The 27,042-nt window shown below is 36.9% G+C and overlaps 1 protein-coding gene across 1 annotated transcript in view; it reads right to left on the bottom strand.

The window, feature by feature from the left end:
• The window catches only part of STPG2 (sperm tail PG-rich repeat containing 2), a 393,190-nt gene that overhangs the window by 232,984 nt on the left and 133,164 nt on the right, over window positions 1-27,042 (bottom strand). Inside the window, exon 11 of the mRNA XM_067557395.1 lies at window positions 1,078-1,243. Coding sequence (XP_067413496.1) covers window positions 1,078-1,243 — 166 coding nt within the window. The remainder of the gene's footprint in view (window positions 1-1,077; window positions 1,244-27,042) is intronic.

Raw genomic sequence — 27,042 nt, forward strand, 5'->3', positions numbered from 1 at the left:
CAGAGACTGAAAATCCTCTATATATCTATAAAATAAATATATCATGGACAATGCCAATACAAGCTCTCTCATATTGCTCCATCACAGACACTGACCTTCTCCAATTTTATATTTTAATAAAGTTGCAGTCTGTTGCTTTAAATCCATCCCTGTCTGTTCTCATTCATTTGTGTCCCCTGATCTATGATTCCCTGTATAAAAGGCAGAGATGGATTTACAAGCACTTTTGCAAGGATTCCTGAAACTCAAATACAAAGACTCTTTTCGTGCAAGTTATTCACTGAAAGTTAGGAATATATTTCTACTTTCCTACATAACTTTATCTTAATGAGCAAATGTGTAGCATGTAAACATCCTCATACCCAATCAGTAGTAAGGATAAGTCAACCAGTTGACAAGCAAATCAAATTTGACCCATATGCTGTAAACAAGGTGTATATTTTTAAATGGAAACAAACATCTTTATATTATCAAGCTTCAGAGTCACTACGCAGAAAACGAAATATAAAGTATAAAGTTTTGCACATTCATCAATTTGGTTATTTTTCTTAAAAGGTAACACTCTGCTTCCTTCCACGAACCTAAATAAGACCTCTGTGTAGCTCGAAAGCTTGTACTTTCCACCAACAGAAATTTGTCCAAGAAAATATATTACCTACCTTCTCTCTTATAGCTTGGAACCATCATCACTACAACACTGCAAATTTTTCTTAAAATGCAGTCTTATTGGTTATTTCATTAGTTAAACAACTTCCATTTGACCAGTAAAATGAGTCATCAAATAGCCTCAGATTAATTCCCGTAGGGATGAAAAAATGGCTTAATTAAATAAAGTATTTTTAACAGCTGTTTATTCTTTGCTTTCTATTTTACTTACCAGTCACTGAACAGGAGGGTTGACATTAGGGCTCAGATTTCCATCCCATAGAAGATGGGTGTCCAACTTCCCTAGGCTCCCAATCCAAGATCACTTGACTTAAATAACTTAACACTAACGTTTTGGAATGGCTCTCAAGTAGAATAATATTTTAGCTGTTTTAGTTACAGTTTTATTAGGAAATGAAGTAAAAAACTTACCTGGTACATCTTTGTCAGTATTGGATAAAAATTTTCTAGATGTTGCACTGAGAAAAGAGGCATGCTTTCTTTTAGCCAGTATGGTTCGGGGAGGCATGTAGTGGCTTTTACTGTGTGATTTCTCAAATGATTTTTGAACCTCATAGGATCCTGGTGGTGGAACTTCCTATAGTATTTAAAAAAGTAAGAAAAGTGTCAAGTGAAACTATCTAGAATTCAGTCAGAATGGTAAGCAGTTATAACACCTCTGTAGATAAACACAAAGTGCAGGAAAGCACCCAGTACCTAATTTTTTTAAAACCACCATTTTTTACCTTAGGTCTGCTACAGATAGATTTCAATATCAATATAATACTAGTTTTATTGCATCACTAGACATTTAGTTTAATAAATGGAACAGTTTATTATGGGAGGAAAGCCACAATTATCAATCACACAAGTACAGATCAGGCATAAAAGTATTGTTATAACTCTTTATGAAATCCTGGAGTCTTAAGACACTCAAGTTCCACAACAGGGTCTGCTAGGAAACTGTGCCCCACCCCAAAACCCAGACTTAACAGCATGGGGCACTCTGAGCTCTGGAAAGGAACAGCCTTTCAGGACTAGAGCTGGGTGAATTCCCCTCTCCAACCAAATAGTAAATCATGTATAACTAATATTAAATAGTCATCGGGGCAGGGACATGAACTTGAGTCTCCCATATTATAGAAGAGTTCCCTAACACCTGGGCAATAAGATCATCAGGAGTGGGTCTTTCCTGTTGACGCTGTTCCACATTGGACCAGACAGCTAGCGAGAATGAGTCAATAGCCTGGTGGCTAGCCACTCATTTAGGAGGTGGGAGACTCAAGTTCATGTCCTTGAACAATGATTAATTTTTTTTTAATACAAAGAGGAACAGCTTCCACAGAAGAGCCAGAGATACCGACATCAGAATACCCCAGAGCCCAGTGGCTAGGATGCTTTCCTACAATGTGGGAGACCCAAATTCAAATCTCTTCTCCAGGTAAGGCTAATCTCAGATGAGTGCCCAAACCACTGGGCTAAAGCTAATACAGGAGGCAGCACCACCCCTCTTCCCTTCTACAGCACACAATATAGGCTCTCCCCCAGTGAGTGGCAGGAGGGCTATGTAATATTGTGACTAGTCATAAAGTATTTCTGTATTCAGTTATTTTTAATTCAACTGTTCTTGTTTCATTCTAGTTGAAAGGTTATTAGATTTATTGTACAAGATGAATCTGCTAATTTCATATTTACTAATTTCCAATTAAGCTAAAATATTTACTCTTTAATTTATAAACCCTTACTGCTATGCTCTTGTATTAACATTTTAATCAACATCAAAGCAATACAATTATTAATTATGACAATAATTCTAGACAAAATATCAAATGTCGTATACACCAAAGTTTTATCATTCTAAAGCCTTAAAAAACAGATGATACTTCCAGTTGAAAGTTAAAATATTCCACTGAGAATTAATTTTGTTTGGGTTGATGGGTGGTAGGGTCTTTTATTTGTTTGTTTGTTTTGTTATTCTTCTTTTGTACATATATCACAAGAAATATTTTATGATATCTTCACTTTTAAAAAACCATCAGCTTCTAGAGCTGCGTGAATAATGGATTTTTTTGGTTCAATGGCAATTCCAAATTAAGTTTTGTTTTGGATTGAACCAAAAATTAAACATTTTGAAATTTTCAGTGAGTCAATAAATCAAAATTTTTAATTTCAATTTTGGGAATTTGCCCAAAGCAAAGGAAGGTTAGAATCATAAAATGGTGCAGGGAAGGAGGGGGATCTCCATTACAAGCTTTAACCTGTGGTTGGGGAACACACCCACGATGTGGGAGACCAAGGTTGAACTTCCTATCACTCTGAGGTGGAACAGGGTTAGAACTTGCGTCTCCCACATCCTAGGTGAGTGCCTTAACACCCCTAACCCTCCCCAGCTCTCACTCTCTGGTCCCAGAGACTATTTATTATCATTATGAATTGCCACTATGAATGACAATGAATAGTCATCGGACCAGGGAAAGAGCAAGAATAAGTCTATAGCCTAGAGAAGTTAGGGCACTCATGTAGGATGTGGGAGATTCACACTCAATCCCTTCTCTATATCACATAGAGGGGGGAAATCAACCTAGGTATCACGCATCCTGGGTGAGTTCCCTGACCACTAGGGTATAAGGGAGATCCTCCTCCATTCCCCCAATTCCAAGGGAAATATAACCTCTTTCTCTAACAGCTGCAGAACACTACATTAGACATTCTGTGGCTGCCAGCAAATGCATCTTCCCATATATACTCAGCCTTATAATCATATCTGGAAATTAAATTCATGGAATGAGTTTGACAGACCTACTGAGGATGGTCAATAATTCCAGAGACATCTTATTGTGAGAGCAGGTTGTTCTTTGAATAGTTACAATTATTCAATGGCTGACATTCAAATGTCTCACAGCCAATAATTCTAGCATCTCCCTACCTGTCTGCTTAATATTAGAAGTCAGCCAAGGAGTAGTGGTAAAGAACCAAAAATCCAAAGACCACATGAATCACTATTCCCTTCTGTTCCCCCTAAAAATTGCAATGGGGAAGGGAAATACCCATCAGGATTGTCAGGTGAAATGGAGAGACCCCAGAGACACATCAACAATTGGGACCCAATGAGGGTTTAAGTAAGGAGTTCTCTGTTAGCTCTCCCCTTCTCAAAGACAGGTGTATTCTCTTTTCTAGCATGGAGCTGTACAGGTCCTCACTTGAAACCACAACAGGAGGTTGCTTCAGATTTATAACTCTATTCGTCATTCCAGCAGGTTGTGTGGTCACATAGGGTAAATGGACAGACCAGATATAACAATTCATTGTAATATGGGAAGAGAGCGCTCATCCATATGACCACTCCTCTTCTTGAACAGGTTTAACATGAGAAAGACTGATAATCTATGTTCAATGGAACCTGCATCTACAGGCTTTTGGATTGAAATCCTTGCTACACTGAAAGGAGTGGGAGTTTTGCCACTGACTGATCAGGTTAGGACTTCACCCCTGATGTTTATACAGCTGGGAAAGCTACAGGCACAAGCTCCTGCATTAAGTTAAAAATCCCAATTTCCCACAAAGGACCTTTGTAATAGGCCTCAGATGAAAGTGAAAGAAAAATATATTATTCACATGCAGAATTTCCTGTAAATAGATAAAAAATGTTTTTCAAAGATTTCTCTGATTTATCAATAACCTTTTAGGAATTCCAAAAAAAACAGAAAACTTGTATCTTTGATGATTTAATGATTCTTTTTTTAAAAACATATGTATATATGTGATGCACCTTAAAGCAAAAAGTATTATAAAACAAGAACTGCTATACTTCAGCATGTGAATTCTTCCATTATTTCAACTGAAATTGTGATGTTGCAAGATACATGATTTGTTTCTGTTTGTTTCCATTTGCATCTCTCGAAACGCTGTAGGCTCAGTATTAAAATTAAAAAGCACAAGTGTTAGTCAATCACACGTCAAAAGACATTGAAAAGCAACTGGCAAATTAGATATAGTGTATATATTGTAAAATTAAGTTTGTTTTTCATCTTCTGGGTAATTTTCAACATCTTGCAAATCATGCACGATGACTGACAGCACATTGTTTGCTTGGAAGTAATCAACTATGCCACTTGCAGTTTTAAGAACTTCATCTTTTTTGGCTCTGGTAATTTCTTTGCTCTATGTGAATTTTCTCAAATATCACCTATCTATAATTATATCTAACACAATGTGGCAGGCCAAACAAAACAATGGGACACACCCGGGCAGGAGGGGTGTTGTTGTAACAAAAGTAATTTCCTATGCCACTGGCTTTTTTTCCTTGTAATTTTCTTAAATTGATTTGGCCCCACCTCAGATTTACAAAGTCTTCTTAAATTATACACAGTTGCGTATATTGTAACATAAAAAGGAAACACGTGGGTTGCTTGCCCCTTCTTCTAGGAGAGATCATTGACCCTTTCAGCTTTCTCCAGTTCCTTCCCCATTTTGTGGGAGAGGAGCTTTTAATATACCCAGCCCCTTTTCCCAACAGGCTTTGTTAGAGCTATAGACTGCAATCCTGTTTGCCCTAGGAACTACAGCTCCCTCTCCGCCATGCTCTCCTGGATCTAGTGAGAGAAAGGCTGCCTGGAAACACACAGCATCACCTTAATTCCTTACCACTATGAGGTGAGGGAAGATCAAATTCACCCTGGTCATAGGCCCTAAACTATTAGTAGAGTGGGTTTCTCCATATCCCAAAACCCATTTCCTCTGCCTGATGAATCACATCACCAGTCCCACAATTAAGTTTTAGGAAAGCTTTAAAAGGTCAATACTGGTCCAGGAAGCTTCCCATCCAAAACCATAAAGGACTGGTACATCCTGTCACCCACATTTTCTGAGAACACATTTTAACAGTTAGCTTAGTTCAGAAAAACAACAATTAAAGCCCATTGTTTATATTTGGGGCTATATATTTTTATTTTTTATTTATTTTTTATTTAAAATACATCTTTAAAATACTAATTATGCAACATCAACCAAGAGAGGTAGAAAGACAGTGCACACCTATTTTACTTGCAAGCTGGAGATTATCATATTGAGTTCAGATTCATTTGAGAGTACACACCACATGCTAAAATCCCAGAATGAGAAAAAGGTGGAAATAATTGGAATATCCCAAGCCACTCAGCTGTATGACAGAACACCAATTAAAGCAAACCAATTTCTTGTCCAATCTATTACTGCAGTCACCCAGGATTATCATTCTAGATGATTTAAATGAATATACAGGGCTCTTTTAGGTGGCCTTGAGATCTCATGGCCACCATGACTACTACAAACTTAGCCCTGGCTATCATGTATACCTGGACACACTTCTATTTTTCATTTACAAAAGTGTAATTTTAAAATCTTTATCAGGATCACATTATCACTAAATTGAGTATGAGGCATAGTTTCATCTTTGTTTCCATTAGATAGATAATTTATTTCAGTGTTCTAATCACAAAGACTGCAGGACCCAAAAGATTTCAAATTGCTCCACAGCCGAATACCCTCAAGACAACAACCCATTCTATTGCTGGTCTGACAGAAATAATTGTATTAATGATTAACAGAATATCCTATTAATTGTACTCACCTGTCACCATTCATGCATACAAAATCTCCTGCAACTGATTAAACTTAAGGATCCCAGTCGAATTGATAGTTTATTTGTTTTTTAGGTTCAGTTTTGTGATGATGGTGGTCATCGTGGTGGAGCTGAAGAAAGCTTTATTCACCACTGCATTTGCAAAATCACATCCAACAAAACTGTGTCAAGTGGTTGATACCCAGGTAAAACTTGATGTTCTCTTTTCAGAATGCCAAAATTTCTCTTCCACAAAGAATTTTCTCCTTACTTCACTTACTTCCTCTGAATCAAGCACAGAAAAGATTTGAATCCACATCTCCTACCTCCCACGTGAGTGCCTAAATCACCAGGCAAAACAGCCATTCTCGCTCTTACTCCCTTTGGCCCAAGGAATACAAAATGGAACAGTTTCAACAGGAGAGCTTGAGAACAGAATAGCCAATAGCCTGATGGATAGGGCACTCACCAGACAGGGGACAGCTGACTTCAAGACTCCTCTCTAATGAATAATTAGATATTTATACAAAGTGGAAACATGAGAGATTGAGAGCAATGCACCTGAGAATAGCCTACAGCCTGGTGCTTAAGATGATCACCTGGGAGGGGGAAGATCTGAGTTCAAGTCCCTGCTTCAGAGTGGAGATTCAAATCTGGGTGTCCCACAGCCTAGGTAAGTGCCCTAACCACTAGTCTAAAGGTCATTGGGGGTAGGCAACACGCATGCCAAGTTTTTTGAGCAGGCCCTGAAAAACCTTTTCTCAGCCTAAATTAATCAATCAATCAATTCACAAATAGTTTTAGATCAACCGAGTCTGAATGTTTTGGCAAATAAACTATTTGTCTGAAAAGTTTCACCCAGATCTAGTCATTAGATCCTTATTCAAGAAGCCATCACCAGACAGTCTTTTTATCATCCCACTCTTTTTAATGTTCCCATTTGGGGGAATGTTAAGGATGCGGTGGCAAGGACACTCTGGCTTTATTTGGAGTCTCACACAAGTTGTTAGTGGAACCTGACAACCCTGCCAAATGTAGTCAAAGTTTCACACTTATCTGCTGCCACTGAGAGTGAGAGGACAAAATTAAGCATCTTTAATTAGTGTGCATCCAAGGGACTAAGCTCCTGAGCATGACAGAGAGTGAGACTGGAGCTAGTTATGGAGGTGCAAAAGCTGGGAGGGGGCAGTGGTGCTGGCAATCATGTGATCATGGTAGTAGACAGAAAGCAGAAAGGAGTTTAAAGGCAGGAGGAACAAATGGAAAAATAATTGTATTATGGGTGGGAGGAAGCTGTAAATTAAATCACAGTTTTGGTAATTTACATGGCTAGTATCCAGGGTTAGGGAGAACTGGGGAGAAAGGAGACAGACAGACAACCTCTCAAGTGAACCTTAGGTGCTGTGCAGATTTTACCTTTCAGTGAGACCAGATTCTGCCACCTTTATATATGCTGAGTGGCATCTTTGTGAATAACTCCAATAATTTCAATGGGGCTGCCTCTGGAGTAAGCTGCTGCTCAAGAGGAGAAAGGATAGCAGAATATGACCCAACGTGTGCAATGAATGAAGCAAAAGGTCTTGCTACATCCTGCCTCATTCACGTATGATGGAGGGAAATATACCTGTCCTCTAGTGTGCTAAAATACACATGATAACCCTTCTATTCCAGCAAATGCAACTGCCCTGGAAGCAAAGAATCCCTTCTGAAAAAAGACCTTTGATGAGATCACAACTGTGACTGACATACCAAAATATCCTCTCCAGCAGCTCCAAACAGATTTAAATCTAAATCTGAAACAGATTTGAAGAGCATATTCTTTTCAATGGCTATCGAACACCCACGCAAAAATTCTAAAAGACCTTCAAAGGAGAAATCGATAAAAGAAATAGAAAAGTAATAGAAAACAAAAATGAACAGTCTGGAACTACAGTAATTTGTTCCTGGTCACAGTGAGAAGAATTATTTCAGGATTTAATTTGGCACTTTTTCTAGAGATCTATCTAATGAAAGTACATTTAATTTAGCTGTGCATTCAGGAACTGGTATGGAAAACTGGATTTCTAGCAGTATTACTAATAAAGATTACTGTTTATCCAGTACAATACATGTTCTTGGCAGTGTGCAGATGAAAAACCATGACAACAGTTCTGAATCTTTCACATCGGTTTAAATCAGACATAATTCCACTCAAATCAGTAGAGCTACGCCATTGCAAAACCAGTATAACTGAGATCAGATTTATATTTATTGTCTCTGCCCCAAAAAGTTTGCAATCAAAGTTAAAACAACATGATGAAGGATGATAAAAACAATGGAGATAAAAGGTGCAAATGGTAAGGAAGGAAATGGACCAGGACACTCACCATTCTCCAACTGTCAACTCTTCAATGTTACTGGGTTTTCTTAAGTTATTAAAAAAAAACTTGAAGTAGTTTAAAACTATTAAAATCAATCCTTTCTGCCTGAGGACCTTTAACTAAATAACAATATATTCAGAGATTAAGAGTTACTATTAGTAAGGAATTCATTTTCACCTTCCTGATATTGCTTTCACAGAGGTCCACTGTAGGACTCTAGTTAGCTCTGATCTCTTTGAGAAGGTAAGCTGAACACCTCTGAGGCATTACCCTCCCAAAACCAGCATCAGCTCCTGATGCCATGTGGAGAGAACATGATTTGTGAAGGTGCATAAACTGCACATAGCATCTACATATTTCAGATGTGAGCACATTGCAGATGGATGTCATTAAAGTTGACAGAGGACCAAACAAGTCCTGCTGTGCAGAAACATGAACATTAGTTAGTTCATAAAAAGATTGGATTCATAGTCTTATACACTTAAGAGAGCCTTTGAGACTAGATGGTTTGACCAACAGAATATTCTCCAAGGTCATATATTCTGTTCAACTTTCTGAATAGCTTATTTCAATTTAACTTGTAGCAAATTGCTTTTTTGACTTCCAAGTATGCAAACTCACTTCCCCAGAATAATTATGGGGCTAACCTTTGTGGGAGAGGGGAAGGCAAGTGATACTGATTAAGATGAATTCCAATAAAAATTTGTCAGAAATTTGGGATTCCTTGCCTTTATGGAATATAATGTAAAATGGTTGGCCATCAACGCCAAGACCCTCTTGCCAAGGTAATGGCCATCAAAAATAAGACCTCTGATACTAAGAGCAAAATTCCAAAGCCCTACCATGAGTTTAGTTAACACCAAATTCTAGGATTAGTAGGGTCTAGGTTAAAAATATCTTTTAAAAAGTATTTTGCTAGAGAACACATTGGGCAGATATAGCAACTAAGCAAACCAAAGTTACCAGAGATAGCTTTGAAGACACCAGAGATGGGGGAAAATATCTAATATAACTGGGAGCTGAATAGCAAGCGAGGTCAAGAACTTATCTTGAACAGACTTTTTTTAAACAGTTCCATTTGAGAGTGTAACATTTCCTATAGGAGGCTTTCTAGACTTCAACAATAATCTGCTTTGATTTCCTCAGGTATGTATTAAATTCTTCTAGTCCTACTACCTAGTTCTACCCATACCTACTACTATGTTCTCAGATTAAAGGGTACGATATCTTGATGAGTTTCCCTGATGCTTTGCTAATGTAAGAGACCTTTTCTCTAGATGAGAGTGAATGGATGTTCTCTGGACAGAGCCATAACCTCTGAGATTCAAGCCTGCCATAATCTAGCTGGTGCAAATAAAATTACTCAGTCTGACTTGCCACATCTACCTCAGTACTATGGGGAAGAAAAGAAAGTGAGGAAAGACATGAAGGAGCCCCTCCTTGTCAGTGAGGTAATGCATCATATATATACTGTCTGGGAGAATCGGCATCAGTTTCTCTCTGATTTATAAAAGAGGATGTGAGACATTCTGAAGGCCCTCAGTTCTAAGCAAGTTCACATGGAGTCCTCACTCCTAAGGCTTCCAAAGTCCATAGACAAAGATTCTCTCCACCACATATTGGATGTGTTTAGGCCTAGCATAAACTGAGGAGCAGGGTGAGAAAAGACCATCTCTTCAAGACATTATCTGGTAGTGTCCACCATATTAGAGTTTCTGACCTGCTGAGATGGAAACATTAGTAAGTTCAAGCTGTAAACATTTGGTTTGTGTATGAAATTCAACCACCCTGGCAGAGGTCACACTGGAGCTTTTAGAAAAAGAATGATAGAGGTGTTGCCTAATATCAGACCTAAGCCTCATGAATAAAGTATCACCTCACCTCACCTGACTAAGTCCGTTGCTTGAATGAAATTTCAGAACCAGTTCTATGGTACTCATGCCAAAGCTCTTGTGGAATCTAAGGTGCCCACTATGAATAGTAGAACACACATTGGGAACAAGATTTTTTTTTTAATTTACTCTTAAACTGAGAGATCTGCAGAAGGAATAAATAGCCCACAGAATGCTAACCACCCACTATAACCTTTGGCTCATTTGAGTCACTCATTAAGAGACAAGTACACCTGTAAGACTTTATGATATAGATGAGCTGCATCCATTGTCAAGCTATATGATGAATATCTTGGAAATTGTCCCCTAGCCCAAAGAGCAATATTTTAAACTGCTAGTAATCACCCAGCAGGAGCCAGAGTACATGCTATGCTTTTGTCTTATTGAGATGTGCAAATAGTTATCTCAAAGGTTGAGGGCCCTGAAACATTCCTGAGATTTGAAAGCATGGGTTATACTTTTCAGTTAAACCAGCAAAATTTGATTTTCTTTTAGATTTTTTCCCATTTTCAGTTCCAGAACAGGGCATAGATCACGGCTGTAGGAATGAGAAAATGTGGGGTGATAAAACACTTTCCACTTGCAAAGCTCTGACACTGGCTCTATGGCTCCATTATCAACAGTCCCAATGCCTATCCTGGCAGCAGTTTCTCACGAGGGGGATATTTGGCAAGGAGTTTTGGGATGGGTTTGAAATGGAAGAAGTACCTCCTGTTGATGAGCTCCGGGGCTCAGTGGTCTCAAGAAAAGACTTGCCAGTCCTGAAAAAGTAAGGATAAATGGTCTGCACCAAGGGTTCATTAGAAAAGCAAGAACAATAAGGATATGGCTTGAAGCTCTTTGGGACATCTTCAAATTGGTTTCTAGATAAAGCATTACAAGTAGTTGAGATCACCAAGACCAATAATGTGTTTGTCTGCTGAGATGAGGACTAAAGGTCTTCCCAGATAATTTAATAGGATTATGCATGTGAGCAAGTTACTCATATGTGAAAGTGTTTACAGGGTCACACTCTTCATTTGTTGTACATATAGTAATATTTATTTTATTTGTCACACTTGGAACTTTACAAAAATATAAAATAAATGTTTATTCTTATAGATTTTGTAACATGGCTGTAAAATCATTACTTATTTTAATGAATCTATAAATTATATTTAAAATAAGTTTGTATGATTTCTAGTGCAATGTATTTTAACTGTATTGAGTTGTGATTTAACTCTTTACAATGTAGGTATGTAGGCCCCTGTCATTATTACTCTGTGTTGTTATAATTCCTCTGTAGTTTGCTAGCTAAATTTACTCTCTACTTTTCATATAAATGACTTTAATAGACTGTTTGGTTTGGGGTAAGAGAGCAGTACACAGTACTACAAAATGCTAGAGATATATATGAAGCTGTAGAAAAAATGTATAATGTTATATTGTACTGCTTGAGAAACAGCATGTGATCATCTAATTAAAGACAGAGTAAAATTTTCAAAAATGTCTTAAGTTTCTTAGGAGCTCAAGTCTCATTGATTTTCAATGAGATATAGGCTCTTAAGTGCATAGAGTTTGAGTTCCTATGTCACTTACCCACTTTTAACAAATTTACCCATATGAACAAGGGGATAGAGTTAAGATTTTATTTTCCTTTTTTTCCAAACTGTAACAACACTAACAATTAAAATAGTGAAAATAGTATGTGATCATGTAATTAAAAACTGTATCATAATCCATACAAAGTTGAACTAAGGCTGCACAAGCATACGTACAGTCCCAGTTCTTCCCATGCCCCCCTGCTCTTGTGAGATCTATTTCGCCTCCCGCCCACAGACTGGTTCCTAGTCCTAGTTTCCTTGTTCAGCCATTCCCAGTTTCCATCTCCCCTCATCTCCTTCTCCAATCGGAGTGTTCCTCCCTGGCCAACTGGCTCCCAGTTTCCCCCATTTCCTTCACCAGCTCCCAGTCCAAGTCTTTCACCCCTCAAATCCCAGTTACAATTCTTCTCTTTTTCCCTTCTGCCAATCCCAGACTTCCTTGTCCCAATCAACACCTTTTCCTTCCCCCAATCTGGCAATTGCTCTCTCTGCATTTTAATCAGCCGGTTCCCATCTCTATGCTGCCTGGGCATCTGCAGTGCTATTTCTGAAAGCACAGGAAATGCAGGCTCTCTGCTTTCAGTTCTGGTGGCTGGCCCACCCTGGCATGGAGCAGCATACACACAGAAAGTCCATCTTTGCCTCGACAGCCTTAGGCTAACTAGAGCATGCTCTTTCATTCTTTAAGGATGGCACATGTGCAGTCCTGCCAGACACAGGAAGTGTGAGGTGGTGGAGCATTCTTAATCACTCTGTAGGGATGGTGCCTGTACAGTCTGGTTAGCACCAGGGGCTGTGAGGGGCTTTGCATGCTCAGTGAGGACAGAATCTTTGGAGATTTTTAGCTGTTAAAATCTCAGAAGTTTCTACTGAGCATGTGAGAACTAGTCCAAATTTGGTCAAATTTTCATACAAATAATGAAAGGCACATCCCCCCAAGGTGAAAAAAGCCCACCCTTACCATATTTTATGTCCTTGAACAAAAACAAACAGGAGGGAGAGTTCTCAAAGACAAGATCAGCAGAGCTCTTTTAACATTGCAAAACAACATACGTTTCTCTAGCCTCAGTCTCAGAAGTGGCTTAACTATTTTAGTCAAAGATTTCCAAAAAATATTAGCCTGAAGCAGACACTCAGCATGGAAAATTTCAGCCCAAACTGCTAAGTTTGGCAAAGTTATAAGTAGCTAAGAACAGGGTCTTATAAAGAGACCTTAATAATAGATGGTACTACCAGCCTTGTCTATAATAATACTTCACACCTAACCTGTTCTTACATATAAGTACTGTACAAATGCTACATTTAATTTAACAATTTTTTTTATTTAAAAACTGTTTGTGTCCTTTGATTGCAAGTTCCCTGCAGCAAGGACTGTCCCTTAAGTGTGTGGAAATGACATAGTACAAAATGAACACCAACCCAATAAACTTTAATAATAATATGAATAATACATTAAGGTCAGGCTTTCAAGACATTGCCTATCCCCCACATGCATAAAATCCAATATTAAGACATGAAGGGTGAAATTCTGGCCTTCCTGAAGTCAACAGGCATTTTGCCATGGACTTCAATATTTTCCAGCACCTACAAAGGAAGCCGCAAACAGGATGCAAATCCACTATTAATGTATCAGATGGCAACATCCACACCTTCCAAATAATGGGAAAGAGTTGGCAGAACAATAATTCTAGTCACACAACTTAATTTCAACCTGGATGATAAATACCAAAATTTAATATTTTAAGTCTTTTAAGATCCCTAGATAAAAGGCATTATACAAGTGCAAAGTTTATTATTTGGTTCTGGCACCAGAAGAATTGAGCTGACTATAATACTTTGTAACTATAGACACAGAACATTCCCCATTCACTTCTCTTTGCATAACAAATACAGCTGATCTAACAAGCTTCAGAGTGACTGGTTCACAAATATAAGATGAAACATCCCTAGTCCCTATCTCCTAACTGTATGTGTGCTGCTTCTGAACCATCTGCAAACTCACCACATGCCAGGGAGTTAAGAAAAAATTCATCAAAGTACATAACAGTTGAAAAGACCTTTTTCTCTTTTCATTGTTCTATTTTTATCTCATGTCCTTATGTTTCTATGTTTTATTCTCATAATCTCATTTAAGTTAATATGTAATGCTGCTTCCAGCTGACAAGACCAATTGCAGGCCATGATTTGTTTATAATTTCTGTGTGTACCAAGCATCTTACATTTCATTATTTTGTATACCAGACAAAGTGAGTATCTGATCATGTCTCAGGTATTTTGATGGTAGTTAAGTGGGCTTATGAATTTCAAGCCAAGCTCTCCTTTCTAGATAAACCACCTTTCTCATGCTATGCAATTTTTATTGAAGGAAAAAGATTCTTCAAGGCAAGACTCTTTAAAAATCTAATCATAGTCCTTGTAGTTTTCAAAGTCAGTTTCAAATATCCAAATGCATAGGGACTGACATGTAATTGTAATTCAATTTTATTCAGAATATAATGTAATTTTACTAATATCTATATTAGACATAAAAAGATGAGATATCTGATAAAAGACTCTATCATTCATTAATATTATTGAGGAACTGTCATGCTAAAAGTTATTTCTAACTTTCTTCATGTATTTTATAATATTAAACTAAATTGTATTTTGCATTATTTATTGCCTAATTTTTAAATGTCTCTGTCATAGTCATTGTGAATCTACAGCTTAATATATCAAAGAAAATATAAAATTTCTAGATACAAGTATTCTGCCTGTCAAGAAAAAAGTAAGAATATTTTCAATTCCACCAAATCTTCAGGTTCTATCCAACCATGGTTGCTTATGATAGTTGTGATTTTTTAATTTTTTTAGAGAGCATATACCTTTGTATCCTGTAAGAAAATGTTATACCTTAAAGATAGAAGGCCCAATTCTACACATTCCAGAAGCTTGACTACCATACAATTCATTTGTCAATACCACAAAGCAGAATTTAGCTTAAGGTGTGTGTGCGGTAGAATTACTTGAGCTTTCTAATTAGAAATGGACACAATCAATATTTTACTTTTTTGTAGCAATATAATATATTGTGATTAACTTGATATATAACCCTGTCATTGATAAGAACATCTGAATGTCAATATCAGTATATGAGACCAAATCATGCCCTAATTTAATTTACACCCTTGTAAATGCAGAGCCAATTCTGACTTCTCTAGATTACAGTGGTATAAGTAAGAACAAATCCTATCCTACTCTACTTTGGAATTTCTAAACTATTCATAGATTCATCGAGTATAATGCCAGAAGGGACCACTAGATCATCTAATCTGACCTCCTGTATATATCACAGACCCTTAAATTTCACCCAGTTATCCCTGCATTGAGCCCAATAATTTGTATTTGACTAAAGGATAACTTATGATTGCCTACAGCATATCTTCCAGGAAGGCATCCAGCCTTGATTTGAAGACATTGAGAATCCACCACTTCCCTTGTAAGTTTGTTCCATAGGTTAATTACCCTCATTGCTAAAAATCTGATTTATTTCCAATTTGAATGTATTTGGCCTCAGCTTCCAACTACTGATTCTTGTTATGCCTTTCTCCATTAGGTTAAAGAACCCTTTACTGCCTGATATTTTTTTCCCTATGAAGGTATTCACACACTGTAATCAAGTTGCCTTTAACACTTCCTGTTGATAAGCTAGCAGATGGATCTATTTAAGTCACTCATTGTAAAGCATTTTCTCCAACCCTCGAATTATTTTTCTGGCTCTTTTCTGCACTCTCTCCAGTTTCTCAATTCTTTTTTAAAATATAAACACCAAAGCTGTACACAGTATTCTGATATCAGTCTCACCAATGTCATATATAGTGGTAAATTCACCTCTACTTCTTCCCTCTTTATACAGCTAAGGAATGCATCAGCCCTTTTTGTCACAGCACCACACTGAGAACTCATGTTCAGCTGCTTATCCACTATGACCCCTACAACTTTTTCAGAGTCACTACTTTCCAGGATATAGACCCCCATTCTGTAGGTATTGCCTGCATTCCTTCTCCCTAGATGTATGACTTTGAATTTGGCTATATTAAAATGCATTTTGCTTAATTGGCCCAGATTACCATGCAATCCAGATCACACTGTATGGTTGCCTTGTTCTCATCATTATTTACATTCCACCGGTCTTTGAGGTATTGCACTGTTTTTACTCCCAGGGAATTTCTTTATTTCCATGTTAATGACTCAAATTAATTATGCACTTTATGGCAAAGACCAGGAAACTCAGTTTGGCTTTAGACCTGCTATTCCCAAAGAAAAGGAAAGATAGGAAGAATAGCAAGACGCCAACATGGCTTCATCAGGAGCTCTAAAATGACCTGAAAAATTAAAAAGGAATCCTACAAAAAGTAGAAACTTGGAAGAATCACTAAGGAGGAGTCCCAAAGAATATCAAAGATATGTAGGGACAAAATTAGAAAGGCTAAAACACAAAATGAGTTACACCTAGGAAGGGACATAAAAGGCAATAAGAAGAGGTTGTTTAACTATAATAGGAACACAAGAAAGATGAAGGAAAGTATACAACTTCTAGTTAGCAGCAAAGGAGAGATAACAGATGGCATCAAGAAAGATGAGATGTTTAATGACTATTTTGTTTCAGTCTTCACTAAAAAGGTTAATGATACTCAACACAATTAATATTAACAACAAGGATGAAGGAACACAAGTCAAAACAGGGAAATAACTGTTTAAAGAATATTTAGTTAAGATAGATGCATTAAAGTCAGCAAGGCATGATGAAATTCACCTATGGTACTTAAGGAACTGGCTGAAGCCAACTCCGAATTGTTAGTAAATATCTTCAAAGGGGGCAGGTGCGGTCCCAGTGGACTGGACAAGGGGAAAAAAACAGTACTTATTTTTTAAAAGGGGAACAATGAGGACCCATGGAATTATATACCAGCCTAACTTCAATACCTGAAAAGATATCGAAACAAATTATTAATCAGTTTGTAAGCACCAAGAGGATAGCACTGTTATAAGGAATCATGCCAAACCAACCTAATTTCCTTCCCTGATATGGTTACTGGCCTAGTAAATGGGGGAAGCAGTAAATGTGATATATCTTAACTTTCGTAAGGTTTTTGAAACAGTGCCACACGACATCATCATAAGCAAACAAGTGAAATGTGGTGTAGATTAAATTACTATAAGGTGGGTGCAGAACTGGTTGAAAGGCCATACTCAAAGAGTAGTTATCAATGGCTCATTGTCAAACTGGGATGGCATATCTAGTGAAGTTCCACGGAGATCAGTCCTGGATCCAGTACTAAACAATATTTTCATTAATGACTTGCATAATGTTATTGACAGTATGCTTAAAAATGTGCAGTTAACACAAAGCTGAAAGGGGTTGCAAGTATTTTGGCAGGCAGAATTAGAATTCAAAACAACCTGGACAAATTGGAGAATTGGTTTTAAATCAATAAGACTAAATGAAATAAAGTGCAAAGTATTTAACTTCAGAGGGAAAAATCAAAAGCACAACTACAAAATGGGGAATAACTGGCTAGGTGGTAATACTGTTGAAAATTATCTAAGGACTGTAGTGTATCACAACTTAACTATGGGTCAACAGAGTGATGCAACTGTGAAAAACTAACATTATTTGGGTATGTATTAAAGGAGTGTTGTGTGTAAAACATGGGAGGTAATTGTCTTGTTCTATTTGGCACTGATGAGGCCTCAGCTGGAATAATGTGTCCAATTTTGGGTGGACAAATTAGAGAGTCCAGAGGAAAGCAACAAAAATCATAAAAGATTTAGAAAACCTGATCTATGAGGAAAGGTTAAAAAAAGGATGCTTATTCTTGAGAAAAGAAGACTGAGGGGAGATCTGATAAGTCTTCATATATGTTAAAGACAGTTGTAAAGAGGACTGTGATCAACTGTTCTCCAGGACAGGCAGGATAAGAAGTAATGGGCTTTATCTGGAGCAAGCAAGATTTAGGTTAGATATTAGGAAAGAATGTCTAACTATAAGTGTAGTTAAGCATTGAAATATGCTTCCAAAGAAGGTTGTGGAATCCCCAGCACTGGAAGTTTTTTAAGTACAAGTTGGACAAACACCTGTCATGGATGGTCTAAGTTTACTTGGTCCTGCCTGCCTCAGCACAGGGGGCTAGACTTGATGGCTCCTTGAGGTCTATTCCAGCCCTACACTTCTTTGATTCTATGACTCTAGTGTCAACCAGATCTTTACATTGAGACAACTGCCAATGGTACGGGCATGTAGCAAGTATTGGTATTTGGAAAATGAGATGTGATAAATGTGAGGAAAAGCATTTCTATGAAAATAATATAGAACTGACAGTGGTGAAATGCAGTAACAGGTCTGGTAGTCACAGTCTGGCATACAGAGGGTGTATTGCGGCAAGACAAGCAAAAGATATATAAAAGACAAAAATTGTTAATACATTTTATGCGGAAACTGTAGGGAGACTCTCAGTGCAGCAGGTGGTGAGGAAAGAGACAATCAGCACAGGAAAAGGGAACTTCAGACACAGCCTCATTCTATAAAGAATATGATAAACACTGCCAAAAGAATAGGTGATGATACACTAGCAGTGAAAAAATAAAGGTTTATTGCATTTATGATAGAAAGGATTAATTCAATAAATTCTACATCACAAATACAGAAAAATCAGAAAAAAATAAGAATTATAGCAACGGCAGTGGAAAAATACTCTCATATTGGTAATTTGTCAATAGATTGTATCCATACAATTTTGAATAAGGTTAATCGTGATCCCCATACTAGTCATATTTCACTATCTGTTGTTGGAATGCACAGAGTCTGATATCACATGGTCAAAAACTAAAAGAAAATATCCTGCAAATGAAAATTAAAGTATATGTCATATGAATCCAGGAAATATGATTGGTTAAAAGCCTTGCTTTTAAAATTCCAGGGTATGTTGCCTTTAGACAAGACCAAAAGCTAGAAAGAGGAGGAGATGTTTGTACTTTCATAAGGAAAGCTTAAACTACATAGCAATAGAGAATGAAGAGGTAAGCCTAGAATATAATGCTGTTGAGATCCTAATGCAGAAAATAAATAATTATTTAAGGATTTATAGTATCTATAACCCATGCGGTATATTAGAAAGCTCAGAGTTACAAGAAATGGTGAAAACTGCTAAAAGACCATATATTGTATGTGGTGACCTAAATAGTCATAATAAATTGGGGGGGAATAAGACAACTGATACAAATGGTGCATGCTTAGAAAAGTTAATTGATGAAAACAATCTAGTTATTTTAAACAATGGCACCCCAACTAGATTTAATGCAGCAGATGGTAGTTTTTCCTGATTAGATCTGGGGATTATAACAGCAGATATCATAAGTAAATGCAACTGGAAAATATATAAGGAAGAAGGAATGGGGAGAGATCATCTCCCCATACTTACTTTCTCTTTGAAAAGTAATAAGTTTGAAGATAATGGAAAATTACCCACCTCGAATTTTAACAAAGCTATTTACAAGTAAATGTACTGAATTTGTGAATAACCATGGTGTGAATGATAACAGAGAATTTCAATGAGAATGTAATAAAGGGATTAATAGCAGCAGCTACTGTAGCCATAACTAAGATATTAAAGTTCCCCAACACTGAAATCTCACTTCCATGGTGGAATGAGAAGTGTAAAATGGCAGTCAAAGAAAGGAACAAAGCCTATAAACAAACAAAGCCTATCAGACAATGTTACAACTTCATGTCCCATTAACGTGTTAAAGTGTGGATGCAGGAGCTGAAAGACAAGGAAAAGCTGAACAAAGTTAAAACTTTTAGTCCTGGGAAAATTGGTTACGGATGGACAGTTACATGTCCAAATGTGCATTTAGAATTATTTTATAATCTTAAGTGTAAAAAAGAGACATTAAGTAGTAAAAATGAAGTATATCAGTATATGAATGAAAAATGGAGTCAATGTTGTCAAATATATACAGATGGGTCTAAAAAAGAAAAAACAGGAAGAGTATGGATGGCATACTGTATACCAAAATTGAGAATTAGTACATGTAAAAAAATATCTGATTAGGTAGGTATCATGACAGCCGATCAAGTAGCAATAATGCTAGCATTAAATTGGATCTGGGACGTACACCCATCAGCAGTGGTCATTTTTTTTAATTCAGTCTCAGCCCTTATGGTGATAAAAAAAAAAGGGTGTCTGAGTATGCAGAAGTGATTTAATCAATGAAATTATATTTCTAATAACAGAGTTTGTACAAATGCGGCTACATGTAGCATTAGCTTGGATCCCAGCACATATTGGAATAACAGGGAACAAAATGGCAAAGCAGATAAAAGCTCTGTAAGAAATGGAAGGACTGACATAGAAATATCCTTGAGTAAACAGAAATTCAAAAGCCTACTACAGAAAACATTAAAAGAATGGCAAAAAATGGGATTATAATGAAAAAAGAGGAAGATTTTTTTTTAAATTGTGTCCTAGAATTAAGAATAATGACATACTTCAGGGTCTGAAATGGCCAACAGGGGGCACTAGAGGTGATGAACCCCACAACACCATATCCTAGCATGAGAAGCTACTCTTATAGTGAGGGCCCCATGACTATGTGCTTAATTACATAGTATGTGCTTTTAAAAATCAGAATATTGTGCACTACAAAGTCAAATGCCTTACAAAAGTCTGAGTATATAATATCTATGCAGTCACCTACAATCTCATCAAAGAATGAAATCAAGTTTGTTTGACACAATCTATTTTCCATAAAACCATGTTGACTGGCATTAATTATATTCCTATCCTTTAATTCTTTATTAATTTAATAATCAATCAGCTTTCTAATTATTTTGTTTTGGACTGATGTCAGGCTCTCCAGCCAGGCCATTTCACTTACACTTCCTTAATATTGGCATAAAGTAGTACTCTTCCAGTCCTCTGCAATTTTGTCAGTATTCCAGGATTTATTAAAAATTAATATCAGTGGGCCAGAGACCTCCTCATTCAGCTCATGTAATGCTTTTCGGTGCAGGTTATCTGGGCCTGCTAATTTAGAAACGTTTGCCCTTCATATGCCATTTAACATCTTCCTTGGTTATTAACAGACCGGAAAGTACTTCAAAATTATCATGCGATACAAATACCTAATCCTCATATTTTTACTAATATAGAAGAGGAATATTTATTGAACATTTCTGCTTTTTCTGCATCAACAACAATTTTACCTCCTACATCTAGTAACAGGCATATATCATTGCTAAGATTTCTGTTTTTTCCTGAAGTACTTTTAAAAATTCCGTATGGGATGGGGCTCAGCTAAGCCATTGGCCCCTACATATCTGGGGGAGTTTACATAAACCCTGTCCCTCCAGACTGTGCCCCCTTTCATGCCTGATTAGTAGCACCCACCCTGGGGATTAGCAAAGAACCAGATTTTTGGGTTTCCTTTAGGCATTGCATTAGTCACTTTATTTGGGACTAGGAAGGAATTTTTCCGGCATCACCAGATGGGCTGGGGTGGGATAGGATTTTTTCATATGGCCCCCCCAGCAACTCAGGGACTTGGTGGAATAAGTCAGGAAATTCAGTTCAAAATGTCACAAACCAGCAGGTGGCTAGTGCAAGTATTCATTCTATCAGCATTTTGATTCCCTGATTTACCAGAATTGGAAGTGAACTTAGAGGAAGGCATCCCTGACAGAAATTGGCAAACTGGGTTAGAGATCGTAATGTCTCATACAATGCAAAAATGACGCCCTTTCCTCAGCCCCTTAACTCTTGTATGAAGAGAGGACAGTGGGGTCCCAGCAATGGGCTGGAACCAGCTATGGAGGAGTGGGGAGCTGGCAGCAGCCCTCTACCAGATGGAAATGTATAAGAAGGAATAATGGCCTGAACAAGTTGCCAGTTAGTTCCCAGATGAGTTAATTATTTGTGACCAATTAAACCATATCCCTCACATCTCTATCTTTCTGCATGTGCAGGACAAACAGATTTTGGGAGAATTAATGCAATGTATCTTTCTACTATGAAAAATAATTCCTACTAAAAAGCTAAATAGCAAGGAAAAAGGTTATAAACATTTTTCTCAGTAATTCTGAATGCACTTATTATGGACTTTTTATTTCTAACCCTTTCTATCTCCTTGTTTACTAAAGGTTCTCCAGAATGCCTTTTCAGCAGTAGTTAATGGCCTAACAGCCACTTTTAACTCACTTTCTTTCATTAAAAATAACGTGGCCAACTGAACAGCTTCCGATTTAATTTTTACACTAGACAGCAAACTGAAAATGGTTAAAAGTATCAATAAACAAGAGCTTGGCAATTAGGGGGAAGGAGGCAGTTTAAACTGTTCTTTTCTCTCTTGAAACCTAATTCTTGCCATTACAGCAGTCTCTTTTCACCTCCGATTCCTTTTCTTTGTCCCACATTGCTCACCCAGATTAATTTCCTCCCCAACTCTTGCGATTTGAGCATACAAACCAGATGATGGAGGGTGGGGGGGAAGAAAAGGGGACTGTGTGTGTTTAAGTGATAGAGATTCAGCTGTGCACTGTTGGGAATTGGTGTATAGCTGTGACATCATCAAAAAAGGCCCTAACAGTCAAAGTCCCCAGACATATGTCTAATAAAGATTTTGTAGTGGGAATTAATAGTTCACAGACAGACTCCTCTACCCACAAAGAGCCCCAGTGAAATCAATGGAGCTCTATATGGGCACAGAGGTCTGTCTGATCACACATAGTAACCTACAGCATCGGGGGCCTGGTTAGTGACGCATGAGCTCAAATAAAAACCACTCAACTCCCCAAAGCTTTCTTGGCTCTGCAGTGTTAGCAAGAGAGCGAAGTAGTAAAAAATTATTTTAATTACTGAGTAAGCAGATAAACTCTGAATATATACAGGCAGAAGAGCTGTTAAGTAAGAAGTTCTCATTTTCGCACACTATTTACTTTTGAAAAGCACTGCACTTTAACAGGCAATATATAAAAAGATGATATAGTGATCATGTGAAAATTTAATCATGGCTGAAACAAAAAGGGCAAAATATAAACTATCCATTAGCTTACTTTGATACTAAAAAACTGATGTTATATAGACTCTGGTTCCAAACTAGAGCTATATTTGTTTTGCTATTGCAAAGTGTTATAAAATGTTTTACACATCACACAGATAGTTTCTATCTTATTTTCAACAGTAGTACTGGGCATAGAAAAGTTACTTCTATTTAGATTTCTCCAGATCAACAACAAATATAGACATTTATTACTCTGGTACCGACACTCTATTATTATTTCTGCATTCTTGGCACTCACCTAGTTTAAATGTTGTTAGTACTATGTTAATAAGTGAATATGTCATTATTTAATGATTTCCTGAGCATCAGAAAACACACACACACACACACACCACACACACTCTATAACCACACAGTCTCTTCTGAATGATGAAGAAAATGAATGATCAAATAATACTTTAAGTGAACAAAGGAGTGTAAATTTTAGAACCAACATTACATCCCTATTAGGCATATGAATTCTCACTCTACTTTATGGGAGATCCTTCACAACAGATATTTCATAAGCACCAACTAAGTAATTTAATATTTTAGGTGGGTCTGGAAGGTGAGGCTGCTCCATAGCACACTCTGTGGGACCAACCATGTTATGGTATACATTCCCTGCCTTAGTCCACAAGTTTTGTCTGCCCACATGGAGCAGGGTGGCCTGTGCAATAATTTCTGCCTGAGAAGGGATTTACACCTACTCCTGTCTTAAACCTCAGACGTTCCTTTCAAATGTAGTAAGAACCATGAGCAATTGTTCTCTGTGTACACTGAAGGTAGGAAAAGAAAGTAATGGGCTTTTACCTGCAACAATGAAACTACAGGTTAGACGTCAGGAAAAACTTTTTAATTATAAGGACAGTTAAATTTTGGAATAGGCTTTCAAGGGAGGTTGTAGAATCCCCATTTTTGAGGTTTCCAGAACAGGTTGGACACACATCTGTCATAGATGTTCTATGTTTACTTGGTCGTGCCTTAGCTGTCCAGCGGGCTTGACATGATGACTTCTTGATGTTCCTTCAAGCCCTACAATTCTATGATTCTATAAGAAGAATGAGTACCTTTTGTGCCTAAACCATAGATGCATATATATACAGTTTTTTTTTGTTGCTCTAGCTCAAAGTGATTCTAGAAAAAGTGCATCCTGAAAATAAAGTTAGAAATATTATTTTGCTGTTCATAGTACTTAGTTTGAGGTTATTACTATTTATCTAAATTTCCAATTCTGAAATAAAGATCAAAAGAAATTACTAGATTATAAAATCCCATATTTCATACTAAGGATCAATTTTTAATACTCTCTTAAAATTTGCTATTTTGACCTTTGTATATTTTGTCTGAGACAACATTAAGTTTGGGTTGGGGAACAGTAAGTAAATAAGGATTATTTGGCAATGGGGAACTGAACAGACTCTTACCTGCTCATGTCCAGACTTTCTAAGGTTTGGGGTTTTTAAAAGGTGTACAATTTTTGTAAATAAAATTAATCTTTTCTTAACATGACTAAACATATAATTTTCTTCTTTTTCATTAACCTAGACATGAAAGAAAGATCCAGATTCTACTTATTTATAACCGGCCTGCTCCACTTTCTCGAGGAATCAGACATTGATATCCCTAATATACGAGAAAAATGTGCTAAAACCACCACTAAGCACTTAGTGTATTTTTAGGAGGACTCCTTATGAAACAATAAAAAGGAAGACAAACACTATTTCGATTTTTCCAAAATCACTATCACTCCTGGTTTTAAAAAAAAACTGAGAAGGTGGATGTGAGAAATTTATCTCAACTGAAAGACATTTAAGAGTATTTTCTTCCAGTCATAACGTATGAAGTGGAGACATGAAAGCAAAAAATAAACACAAAAAAGGATACAGTCTTTTTTCTCAAGTAAATAATGAACTGTTTCCTTTACTATTTGCTGTTTTATAGTACCACAGTAGCAGCTTCATACCGTAGTTTCAGATGTGTAAGCACTTTCATTCAGTACTGGTATATTCACAATGCTTGTCACTTCCTTGAAAAATTACATTTTGGGATTCAAACTTATAAATACTATGCCCATCAAAAGGTAATTTATTTATTTATTTACTACAAATTTTGAGCTATCCAAATATGAAAAAATGGTTTATTTCATACTACACAATATTTTGGTTTTTGTTTTTAGCAGAGATAGTGTTACTCTTAAGTGGTTCCATTTCTCTCTGAAGTGAGCCAAAGGGTAGAACAAGGCAATTTCTCATCTACGTAGAGGGTTTTCTCACGTTGCAGATGTATCACAGGGTTATACTCCTTCTTTCCTATTCAACATTTATATGAGGACACTAGGGGCGATACGGAGTACATAGTGGAATGAAGTATCTTTAGTACACAGTGAAGATACACCCCCCCATCAGATAAGAACAGTGCAGTTTATCAAGCAACATGAGGAGGCTTGGATGCAAGTTAGCTGAAAAGAAATCAGGTTGTGAAAAACTCTAGATTTTGAAGGGACGAAGGAGGGATCTGAATTTTAGATTTCTGAAGTATTTAGAAAAACATATCTGATTTTTTTTATATACTAAAAATATTAGACCTTGATTTCAGAACGTGAATGAAAGTTTTTAACTATTGTAAAATTTTAGAAGGGAACTCATGTGAACATCATGGTTCTGTTTACACCTATTACAAAATATTTAAAAAAATAAAAATTGCACTGTATATGCACCTACTATGTCAGGACACCTCCTGTAATATGGAATATATGACAAGGAGAAAAAAGAGGCCACTTTGCAGTCACAAATCCAGCACTCAGTATTTGGTGTATCATTGTCAAACATTTTTAAAATAATATGTAAAAAAGATTCCCTATACAGCCAATCATAAGTAAATGTTGTAGGACCTGATCCAAAACTCATTAAGTCAGTGGAATGACTTTTATTGACTTCAATGGATTTTAAATCAGCCCTTTAAGCCAGAGAACTACAGCTATTTGCAGGATCAGATTCTCTCTTGAATTACTTCTCTATTAGGGGTTCTTCCATAATTAAACAATACAGATTTAAAAGGCATTTTTATAAAACAGAATATACACTTATCCTCAATACTTTGTAAAATTTTAAAAACATTTTATAAATTTAATGGTGATAACTATTTTAATTAGGTTGTGTGATGCTGGCTGGATTGGGGGGTCCTTGAGGTGTATTCAGGAGCTTTGATTAGTCCCTTCTACACCAATCTTGCATTGGGAGTGTGACGCTGGCTGGATTTTGGGGGGGGGGGGGGGGGGGGGATTTATTATTTTATTGAACATCAATGTGTCAAAATCATAATAATTCATATGAGATATGCCATGTCAGGTACTGTTAGAAAGGCTGTAATGTGCTAAGTAAGATTATAATGTTTATGTTCATGTGTTATATGTGTAATGGAAGTTATGGATATGTTTGTATCTATATTTCAATTTGTAATGTTTCCGGGCGACACCCCAGATAGGATGGCTGCAGCACTAGCCTGCTTAATAGCCTATTAAGGAAATTCACAGGTACAATGGGCCCGGGGAGGGGAAGCCAGGGATATACCTGATGAGTCACCAGGACTTACTCATGTGACCCTCGACTCCATCTTATTCCTGTACATTTCCACAAGCAGCATGGCAAAGACCAAGGAACATAAAAGGCAGCTGCACCACATCCATTTTGTTTTCAGTCATTCTTCAGTCTTCAAGTCTTCACTACCTCTGAATCAACTCATCTGCAATTGAAGCTGTGAATCAAAGGACTGAGGACCATCCAGGTACTGGATGTACACCAGAAGGACTATACAAACCTGCAAACTTCACAATTCTATTAGAATCCTGATATATATGGACTTTCAAATCAATTGTATGTGCC

This window comes from Emydura macquarii, unplaced genomic scaffold, assembly GCF_026122565.2.
Source record: "Emydura macquarii macquarii isolate MOO-44397 ecotype Brisbane River unplaced genomic scaffold, CSIRO-AGI_Emac_v2 contig_1790, whole genome shotgun sequence".
Taxonomy (NCBI): domain Eukaryota; kingdom Metazoa; phylum Chordata; order Testudines; family Chelidae; genus Emydura; species Emydura macquarii.